The sequence below is a fragment of the Phyllopteryx taeniolatus genome, chromosome 13 (genome assembly GCF_024500385.1).
Source record: "Phyllopteryx taeniolatus isolate TA_2022b chromosome 13, UOR_Ptae_1.2, whole genome shotgun sequence".
In the NCBI taxonomy this organism is placed as follows: Eukaryota; Metazoa; Chordata; class Actinopteri; order Syngnathiformes; family Syngnathidae; genus Phyllopteryx; species Phyllopteryx taeniolatus.
Genome location: NC_084514.1, coordinates 11,173,989 through 11,185,000, shown reverse-complemented (window position 1 = coordinate 11,185,000; position 11,012 = coordinate 11,173,989). Strand labels below are relative to the sequence as shown.

At 40.0% G+C, this 11,012-nt stretch overlaps 2 protein-coding genes across 3 annotated transcripts; one reads left to right on the top strand and one right to left on the bottom strand.

Annotated features, from left to right (window-relative positions):
* The first annotated feature begins 382 nt into the window (after positions 1-382).
* On the top strand, positions 383-5,204 carry trmt61b (tRNA methyltransferase 61B). The gene is made up of 7 exons (XM_061795075.1): positions 383-1,452; positions 2,224-2,326; positions 3,546-3,736; positions 3,842-3,933; positions 4,661-4,860; positions 4,926-5,000; positions 5,081-5,204. The coding sequence occupies exons 1-7, from the start codon at positions 646-648 to the stop codon at positions 5,113-5,115; spliced, it is 1,503 nt and encodes a 500-aa protein (XP_061651059.1). The 5' UTR covers positions 383-645; the 3' UTR covers positions 5,116-5,204.
* Positions 5,205-5,735: 531 nt separating this feature from the next.
* spdya (speedy/RINGO cell cycle regulator family member A) lies at positions 5,736-10,555 on the bottom strand. Of its 2 annotated transcripts, none has more exons than XM_061795128.1 (7): positions 10,504-10,555; positions 8,488-8,759; positions 8,352-8,410; positions 8,194-8,279; positions 7,473-7,644; positions 6,963-7,308; positions 5,736-6,109 (listed from the first exon to the last, which is right to left on the bottom strand). In XM_061795128.1, the coding sequence occupies exons 2-7, from the start codon at positions 8,723-8,725 to the stop codon at positions 6,051-6,053; spliced, it is 960 nt and encodes a 319-aa protein (XP_061651112.1). In that variant the 5' UTR covers positions 8,726-8,759; positions 10,504-10,555; the 3' UTR covers positions 5,736-6,050. The 2 variants fall into 2 exon arrangements, with proteins under 2 accessions (XP_061651112.1, XP_061651111.1); XM_061795127.1 differs by lacking the exon at positions 10,504-10,555 and adding an exon at positions 10,301-10,497.
* Positions 10,556-11,012: the final 457 nt, after the last annotated feature.

Below are 11,012 nucleotides of genomic sequence, written 5' to 3'. Positions count from 1 at the left end.
TTTAAAGACAAAAAACTATATATGAAGAATAAAAAGCGGTACAAAAGATGGATGGATGTATAATTTGAGGTCCTGATGGGGGAGTGGAACATTCGCCTGACTTCCGTGCAAGCCGTGTAGATTCAGTAACCACGTCTGTCTCTGTGTATGACTGGCTACAAATCAAGGATGTAGTCTGCCTTTCACACGATATCAGATGGTAAACATGGATGGATTGACTGTGTTATATCCTGGTGCGAAAAGGCTTTCGCTCAGTTGCAACAGCGCTCTTTGCAGGAAATGTTGAATTACAAATGTCGCGCAATTATAACGTCATATACCTGCGTTTTCAAGCATGGTGCGAAAAGGCTTTCGCTCAGTTGCAACACCGCTCTCTGCAGGAAATGTTTAATCACAACTGTCGCGCAATTATGACGTCATATACCTGCGTTTTCAAGCATGGTTACCTCCCAGTAATACAACAAATATGCTTCGGAGTAATGCTGCTGACAAAATTGTTTATTTCCTCTCTGATAAATGAGAGTTTAGCAAGGTACGTCGTTGTGTTTATTTTTTAAATGTTTCATTTACCTCTTGTTTAGTCATTTAGGCGAGACCAAACCCACATTGTCCCTTCTAGTTTTTAAATTAAAATCGTGTGACTTAATGATAGTAGAAATGCCTTGTGCTGGATTTTTTATTTTGTCTAGACTGGTACGTATTTACACGTCCACTCTTGGTCATCGCAGACACAGACACATTGTTGTAAAATTAAATTCAAGTAGGCTGGAAATGAAACCTTTTTCAACAAGCTGTGTGAAATGTAGCAATGATGACAGAGATAGCTCAAAAACATCACTCCTGAACACCAAGCCGATAGCTAGACAATCGCTGTTGTCCGGGAGGCGATCCCTGTCTCCCCTCGAGAGGATTAGTAGCCTGCTTCCACAAGATGCATTGAGCCCTGCGGTGACGCAGCTGAGAGAGCAGAACCAACCACATGAAGAGGATACATGTATGCAAGAAGAACTGAGCTACTCTGAGTCTTTGGCCACTCTGTCCAAGCAAGAACAAAATACAGGTTTAGACACAAATGATGCAGCATCTTTGAAAGAATATAATTCTGACACAAGCAATGATGTGGATGCACAGTTCGACACATCAAAGTACCAGTTCAATGGAACACAATCGATGTCACCTACTCGCTTGCGGAAGACTACACTTGCATATGGGGAGGTGCTAGTAGCCGAGTATCATAGGAAAAGGCATGTGGAGTTCAGGAAGATGTTCCAGCTTCAGATTGGAACACGTCTCCAGACCAGCTGGGGGATTATCCTGCATGATGATGTAGCTGGGCAGCTGGCAGGTCACTTCCAGAAGACAAGCAGAGGGGTTCCCATCTTCATACGACGTGCCAGTTTGGATGATTATGTGCTGCATATGAAGAGGGGCCCTGCTATCTCCTACCCAAAGGTATATACAACAAATGGCAAACACATTGTGTTAATTTTTATTATACCAGTGGCAACTCTTCAATAGTGTATAACATCATACCAAAAATGAATGGTCAAGAGAGGGCGCTAGGGCGCTGCCCACTCAATTGACTCACCTTGAATAAGACAAAAATTAAATAATGAAAATGAAATCCATCCATCCATTTTCTTTACCGCTTATCTTCACTAGGGTCGCGGGCTGCTGGAGCCTATCCCAGCTATCTTCGGGCGGGAGGCGGGTTACACCCCAAACCGGTCGCCAGCCTATCACAGGGCACATAGAAACCAACAACCATTAGCACTCACATTCACACCTACGGGCAATTTAGAGTCTTCAATCAACCTACCCTGCATGTGTTTGGGATGTGGGAGGAAACTAGATTGCCCGGAGAAAACCCACCCAGGCACAGGGAGAACATACAAACTCCACACAGGCGGGGCTGGGATTTGAACCCCGGTCCCCATCAGTCGGCCACCGTGCCGGTTTAAATGTTTATAACCAGGTTATGGTTTATATTTTCCCCCTTTAAAATATTTATCAATTGAGATGTGCAAGTTATAGGTCACGTTAAAGAAAAAAAATTTAACTCATCGATCTGTCCAATTTTTTTACATCATAAAAACCTGGAATTTGAACAGGATTATATGAAGACTTTTTTATCCACTCCACTGTATTTGATGATGATGTGTTGTCATTAAATTGCAGATCAAAGTGCTCACACATTTGGTGCAATCTTTTTCTATCACTCAGGACGCCAGCACAATGCTGCTGATGATGGACGTCACAGAGGGAGACTATGTACTGGAGTCAGGCTCTGGGTCTGGGGCCATGTCTCTGTTTTTGTCTCGGGCAGGTATGGACCCACCATCATATCATGACATGACTTGACATGATAGATAGTATATATACTTGTGTAATGTCCAAGTGTACTGGAGTGGCCACGGAGTGCATTTTTGCATGTCCCAGTGCAGTGATTGTCAGAGTTTGGTACGGTACGCGGGCTCTCTCTAGTGGTAGTAAAAAAGACTCACATGCACAAATATAGGTGCATCTACCGTAATTTCTTGTGTAATGTGCATTTCTTTCTCCCTAATAATTGTCAAAAGTCAATAGTGTGCATTACACATAAGTATAGGGGAAAATGGAAAAAACCTCCACATTTTATAAATGTATGCCCCCATTTAGAGGTTATAAAAAAGCTGTACACATTCATTCCAATATGCCACCGCCACCTAGCGGTTATGAAAAAGGTGTAGACTACACTTTCATTCCAACATGACATTCAAATATCTTGTTGGCTCTGCATGTTTTTGCACAATTGTCATGAATGTAAAATTAAAATTGTACCGGCATTACCACATTATTTTTTATTGCTCAGTGACTGTGTTTTTTTATGTATTTTTGTCTCAAAAGTATTCTCTGTCAATTGACTGTCTTGTCGAACTAGAGCGGCTCCAACTACCGGAGACAAATTCCTTGTTTGTTTTGGACATACTTGGCAAATAAAGATGATTCTGATGGTGAATTTGCAGTTTTCATTAGTTGTAAGATCATCAACATTATAAAATCATGAAATGTTTAACTCTGGGTTTTGAATAATAATTATGAGTTAAGATTTTTCAATTTAGTTACTGAAATACATTTTAAAATGTTACCTACAATAGTCTAATTTTATTGAGATGCACCTTTACAATTGTGTTCTATTTTACTTTTTAGTATATTTGGGTTTGAGCTTTAAAAATTGTTAGTTTTTAAACTTTTTTAAAGATACTATTTCTGTTTACCTTATGTGCCATACATTTTTATTCAATTGTTAAGTCGCTTTTTTAAATTGTCCTATATTTAAGTGCAGTGTTAATGTGCAAAAAGCATAACATTACAATGACTTACTACAATATTAAATATACTTTTTAGGAATAAAACCTGTCTTGTTTTTGACAAAAACGCTGTATTTTAATGTTGGTCATTATGGTTGTACTCGGAGAGCAACATACTGTATTTGGTTAGATCGTATTTGGCATAAAATGTTTAAGTACTGCTGTCCTGGTAAAATGTTTATGTATTTTCTTCAGTGGGCTCCAGGGGCAGCGTGCTGAGTGTTGACATCAGAGAGGATCACCTCAGAAGAGCAATGCTAAACTACCAGCGTTGGAGGGCCTCATGGAGAGCGCGTCAAGGGGAAGAGTGGCCTGACAATGTAGAGTTTCATAACGCTGACCTTTGTACGGCTTCATCTCTTCTCGCCCGTCGGGCATTCACTGCGGTCAGTTTTTGGGTTTGAAGTCGCAGCAGTGTTTTCGAGGCAATGCTGGGGGCGGTAGATTTGGTGACGGAAGGTGTTTTACTGATTGGATTATGTCGATTGCAGGTTGCTCTTGATCTGATAAACCCACACCTTGTTTTGCCCACTGTGATTCCACATCTGCACCCCGGAGCTGTATGTGCTGTCTACCTCGCAAAGTGTGTAACCTATTCCCCATAAAGAATGCTCTTTCACATAATTATTAATTAGTTGTTAATTTTTGTATATTTTTTTACAAAAAACAACAACAACAATAGACAGCCACCGAAACAATAATTTAGGTGGCAGGAGGAAGGATGTTTATTTAAAGTAATACTTTTATCTAAAGATACAATTCTAATCAAACTATGAACTGAACTCCATTCTCCATCAGCCATCCATTTCCTCTACAGTACTGCTTGTCCCCATTAGGGTCACGGCATGGGTGACCTGGGACCTATCCCAGCTGATATTGGGCGAGGGGTGGGGTACACCCGGACTAGTCGACAGCCAATTGCAGGGAACAACCATTCACTATCACATTCACACCTCTGGGCAATTTATCTTCTGTCTTCAAAGAACCTAACATGCTTATTTTTGGAATGTGGGAGGAGAAAACTGCATGCAATCTTGGGGAGATCATGTGAACTCCACACAGGAAAGCTGTAACCAAGATTCCAAACCCAGAAGTGTGAGACAGAAGTGCTAACCACTAAACTACGGTGATGCACCCCTTTCTCTATTAGCCTAACTGTGTAGCCATTATAGCAATATTTATTTTGATTTTGTCTGAACCCCACCAAACGTCACTTTCTTAGTTCCTTGTAGTTCACCCTCTGCAGCTGTCGGAAAGATATTCACACTTTGTTCACATTTTCTGTTCCTGCCCCCCAACCCCCCCTTCAGTATAACACAGGTGATTGACCTACTGGAAGGGCTTCGATGCTCAGCGCTCCCTCTGCTGTGCGAACGCATCTTCGAAGTTCCCACCCGGGACTGGCTTGTTGGCCCTGCCCTTCTTAAAGATGGGGGTTATTGCTCGAAGAAAGCATTGAACCTCAATGAAACCCAGAGAGAAGAGACCACTTCAGATGGTCCGGAACAAGGTGAGTTTACTGTGTTTGCATCTTTTGGAAATCTCAACAAGTTAAATTATACTACCTGTATTTAGTTCCAGAGGAACATCCAGCTTTTGGGAGTGTCCCATACATTGCCAGACCTCACCCAGCACAGTGGAGCCACACAGGTTAGTCAGTTTTAGCAGAATAAAAATTTTGTTTTAAGTTTTTTTATTTTTATGGAAGTGTTCATAATCTTACATTTCAGCATTCCTGGTGAAGCTGAGGAAGTTTGTGAGATAGCTGCTCAGCCTGATGAAGAAAAGATTGCACACTTCGTTTTTGTTCTTTTGTAAACATGTAATGTGTAAAATAAAGAACAAAAGACAATGCTTTTTGGTTATTGTCACATAACTGTATGTCAAACTACCTAGATTTTAATAATTGCAAAATTAATAACTTGTATTTATATATATATTATATATATATTTATATATATATGCCTTTCAAGCGACACAAGGATGAAATTGAAACTGGAGAAAGGAGAAAAATCAACCAAGAACACATACAGTTGGTCAAACACTTAACTAGAATACCACGCACAATGGAGACATTCTCCAAGGCTGAAAAATAGCAATTTCAATCAGCCCCAAATTGTACACCTTCGTAGATTACTAACCTCATGCATGTGCACCCCCCACCCTCTTCTTATTGATTCATTATTCAACAGTTCTGTAAAAACTTGTCCTATCTCACAATGTCAACAAACCCGGAAAAAAAAAAGCAAGGAGGAATCTCTTCCGGCCCAGTTAAGGTTTTTTTTCGGGTATGTGTGTGATGCTGCTTGCAATTTCAAGCAAAATAAAAAAAATTGGAATTTCACAAAGATAGTCTTTATTGACAATTCAAAACACCAACGTGAGTATGTACCACCAAATTAAGCAATTAGGATTAAATTATGTTAAACATTGTGCATTAATTAAGTTTAATTACAGGTGGTGGTTATGCTGCAAGTATTTAAATATATAAATACCAAGAAGGGTGTGTGAGATAAATAAGCTTTTCAACCATATTCTTTGGTGTTTTACAGACAACACTAATCTTGAATGTGAACAGTCCCATTAGCAATACAGCCACTGAAGGCGATAGGTGTTGTTTGTATAAAAGACATTTGCTAAAACAAGGTGGGAAATTGAAACAGGACGATGGGAACGACGCAGATGTGATGAGACACTCTACTATCTGTTGATCCACTCCATGGAAGCGTCGTAAATGGACGAGTTGGAAGACTCGTTGCCTACCAGAGAAGACAGAAAAATGTCAACTAATGATTGATTATAAATAACAAATCAAAGACTTGGTCATTTCTAGTTGTTCTGCTTTATTTTGCTTTGGGTCAACCGTGTCAAGTGTAAATGCTATCAAAGTCAGGTAATGAGTGTTTTCCAGTTTTTATTACACTTACTGTAACTGTCGTACTGAATTACACTGTATATTTAATGTGGATGATTTTTGTCAGGAGTGTTGTTTAAGGTAAGGAGTATACCACTGAACAATAAGAAACAAGTAGCCCAAGAAGCAGGGCAATATTAAACCGAGGATGTTCAAGTTTCGCTCTTCGCAAAATACCATTAGAACTAATCATATAATAGCAAGTAAAGTGCTGTTGTGTTCCTTATCCACCCATGCTAATTAAGCATACTTTTGGTGATATACTGTATCTGCATCAATAAGTACAGGTCTGCACCCCACTCTTGTATTGGACCTCATTAGGTACTGATGTACCTAATGTTGTAACTGAATAAATACCACTGTTAATCCTGTTCAGGATCAAAGCAAAGCTTGAGCCTATTTCCGTGGCATTAGGATGAGAGATGGGGTACACCCTAAACTGACTGGTTTCTATATGTATAGTATATACAATAACAAACAGAACTAATATATGGCAGCTGTCAATTCCCAGTTTAAGAATAACAAAGTTAACCCCACCCTTTGTTTCTGGCCAGGGAGCAAGGGGTATTTTAGGTCCTTCACGAATAAAGGTTGCTCAATGCTTTTAAGTTGTATCACAGTAGGAAGCCCTTGTCATACTACGCGAGCCTTATTTTAATACAAATAATGCATGTCGTGGATCCAGTTATGGCACCTACCAACTGCCTCACTGCATTGGGAAGAATGCTGGTTTTGGTCCCTGGTCTCAATTCTCCCCGTGCGAGTGGCAGTGGCCCTGGGAAGGGTTTCCTCCAAACTCAGGTGAGTGCTGAGAGGGAGTGTAGGGTTGCAGCTTTGCACGGAGGAGCTTCTGGGTATAGAGGGGAGGTACAGCTGCTGATTGAATGTGCTCTTGCAGCTGCAGTGGGCACAAGGGACTGGAGAGGCTGTCGGCCCGCGTGGAAGACGGGCTGTGTCTCTTTCCTCATAATGCCTCTGAGCGCCACTGTGTTGCTCTGAGCGCTCTCGTTTCCACACAAAGTGAGATGGCATGATGGCCATCACCTGTAAGCACAGAAACCATCATCAACTAGACACAAGAGAAAAGAAAGAGTGCTAAGGCGCCAGTCGAAAAAAGCAATTGACACAGCTTATGGTATGACACCAAAGTAAAAGCAATCCATGGAAACATAATTTTTGAGTCTGAACAGGCAATTCTGTTTGTTTACCTCTTCACAGCAGCGCCTGCTGACAGCCGCTCTGTAATCAATGCGCACCCAAAACTTGTCCCGCTGCTTGAGAAATTGTGGAAGTTTCTTCCTCCAGGTCTTACCCAGTGCCCAGGGAAAAATCTCATATTTACTCTCCTCCTCTTCTTCCTCCATGGTGTTGGCAAGATACCTACATTGTGAGCATATTAGTTGATTGCAGGGGTTCCAGCTTGCTAATAAGTAATTGAATTGTGACAAGATTGTGGCATGCAGTTCATACATTAAAATAATAAGGCTATATTAAACAACAGCCAAAATATTAGCTATATCTGAATAATTGAGGTACATATCAAGAGCTTAAAACGATAATTTGCAACTAAATGTCATATTTTCATTATATTACATTGTGGAAAATTTACATCATATTCTATTGTATATTGCATTCACAGTTTTTAATGCCAATATGTACTGTATACTGTTATAATATTGTGCGACCTTTGTCCGGAGTGAAATTAAGCAGCTGACCGTGCAAATGTTTGTGAGAAAATATAAGCATATGTACGAATCTATCAGATTCTCCCGCCCACCTCAACTCGCTCTAACTAACTAATCAACTCAGCTGAGCTTACTAAAATATTGTAGATGTACGACTTCTACATATATAATCACTGTAAGGCAAAACTTTATGCAGTTGTACCCAATTTTGTGTCTGGAGAGTACAAACGTTCTGTGAACTTACAGTGCAATGAAAAAGTTCTTCTTTGTGTATTCTGGAATGGTCAAATGTGACCTTTTGAAGTAGACAAAAACCATGGCCAGAAGATACTGCAAATTAGATTTGACAAGACATGAGTTGGAGCATTAACATTAATAATTATCCGAAAGGTAAATGATTACCTTGTCAGTCATTTTACAGCAACAGTCCATCAACAAAAAGTCATAGATTAGGTCATCATCTGAAATGAAGTTCATCATGATTAATTTGAGGGTATGCTTAAATAATGCAATGGATAGGGATGTTGATTTTTCTCACCAAAAAGTTTAAAGTATGATGCCATTTCCTCTTGCTGAATGGCAATTGTTGGTGGCAGAGTGCTTCTACGACAATACATCTCATTCCTGCAGCATCTCTTCCCCGGTTGACCCTGTTCTTCCTGGATGTTGCCAGTTCTTTTAAGCTTGAGTCCTCTCCTGGCCTGGAAGGAGGTCTCTCTGGAGGTTACCACACAGGGATTCGGGGTTCGGCACCACTGGGCTGTCCGTTTCATCATGCTGCTGTCTGGCACACTCGAGATGAAAGGCAGCCTGGTGTGATAAGGAGAGGAAATCTGTGACCTCAATTTAAATGATGAGCGGTTCAGTTGTATTCAATTGTGATTCACTCACAAGATAACATTTTTTTTTTTTACACACAGTAAAATGAAATAAAAACCTTTTCAGATTCAATACAATTTAAGCCATTCTTGAAACCTGAAACTGTGAAAAATGACATTTACAGTAATATTCATAGGCATTTATTGTTGACGTCATATTTTATGATTTTGTAAAACCAATTTCAGTTTTACAACAGAGGGTGACGAAAGAATAAGGTTGTTTCCACAAGTTCATGCCCCAAGTCATACCTTCTTAATTTCAATAACAAAATCGTACAGAACAATATATATAAAACAAACAATTATGAAGAATACAGCCTTACAGAACAGTAGCAATGTGAACATGGAAGAATAGCATCCATAATTGTAACACTAAAATCACTGTAAACATGAAACATGATAAAAATAAAAAAAAATGAGTGAGGTATCAAAGTTTGAGCGACAGTTAAAGGATTTTTTTTTTTTTTTAAGTCATACATCATTTATTTACGGAAGCGTATTGCATTCACTTGGATGAAAACAAAAACTGTTTTTCTGAGTAATTTTTTTTGGAGGGCTTTGTGTTTTTCATATTTCTTTCTGTTTTTCCGAGTATTTTTTTCTGTTTTTCTGTCTATTTCCCCCCTGTTTTTCTGAATAATTAGACAGAAGAACTGAGAAAAATAATTAGTCAGAAGAAAAATATAGAAAAAAAATACACAGAAAACATAAAAAAAATATTCAAAAAAACAAAGCCCTCAAAAAAATTACTGAGAAAAACATATATCCATCCATCCATTTTCTGAGCCGCTTCTCCTCACTAGGGTCACGGGCGTGCTGGAGCCTATCCCAGCAGTCATCGGGCAGGAGGCGGGGTACACCCTGAACTGGTTGCCAGCCAATCACAGGGCACATAGAAACAAACAACCATTCGCACTCACAGTCATGCCTACGGGCAATTTAGAGTCTCTAATTAATGCAAGTTTTTGGGATGTGGGAGGAAACCGGAGTGCCCGGAGAAAACCCACGCAGGCACGGGGAGAACATGCAAACTCCACACAGGCGGGGCCGGGGATTGAACCCGGGTCTAACCAGTCGACCACCGTGCCGCCAAAAAAAACACAACAAAAAACAAAACAAAAAAATCCAAAATGTATATATATATATATATATATATATCCAAGTGAATGCAATATGCTTAAGTACTTATTCAATTTGTCTTTGACCACATCTAAATTCAAGACGCTAGCTATTTCATCGGATTGCGATTTGTGAAAGACTCGTTCAGAACAAGCAGTTTATGCCAGATTCAGTTGGAAAAGTAAGTAAGTTCAAGCGGGGCTCATGACTGTATTTGACATGGTGACTTTTTAGTCTGTCAGCTGCTCTCCAAAATGTCCTGAATGACCTGAATATGGCCGCACAACTAGATAGCAGAAGACATCTAATTGTGTATAATGCCATTACAAACGTCACGTCAAATCCATTTCTCACCGCGGTGGTACTGCTGAAATACTCCCGAGGGATTTTAGCAGCTAACGTTAGCTTGAAGCAACCAGAAATTCCAGGTGTCGCTTTAGGTTTAGTGCCAGTCAGAGACCGGTTCTGAAGCCATATTCCCCCAAAAGACAAATAGTGAGGAGAGCGGAAAGATGCTAGTTTGTTGAGCAAATGTTGAGAGCAACACTCCCCTCTACCTTCAACGCTGAGTTAGTGACATCGGCCGTGCGCGCGCAGTGCCGCGTGCCAATAGGATGACGAGGACGAGGACGCGGCCGCGCGCGTCGCCTTCTTTGGTTGCCACGCAGCTTTGGGACTCGAGCAGAGCGATGGCTCGCTCATCTTGCCTCCCTTTGAGCTTTCTGACAGCTCCTCCTCAGACTGTTATCCGTTTCTTCTGGAAATGGACACTTGGCCGTAAACTGTGACAAGATAGCTTTATCTTGAATTATATATATTTATATATATATTGTAACTTTGAGTTTACCTTGCAAGAATGTACTTTGTAAAATGTGTCGTCTCATTTAAACATAGAATACTAATGAATCTCATTATATAGCTTGCGAAGTGAGCTTTATTTTCACAAATGTAAATTTGTGTCTTTGTACGTATTGGAATTGTATTTAAGATCAAATATCTGCTGCTAAAAACAATAACGTTGTCAAAACGTTCAAATTGTGTTCCCATTTCAATGTCCTCAGTGTTA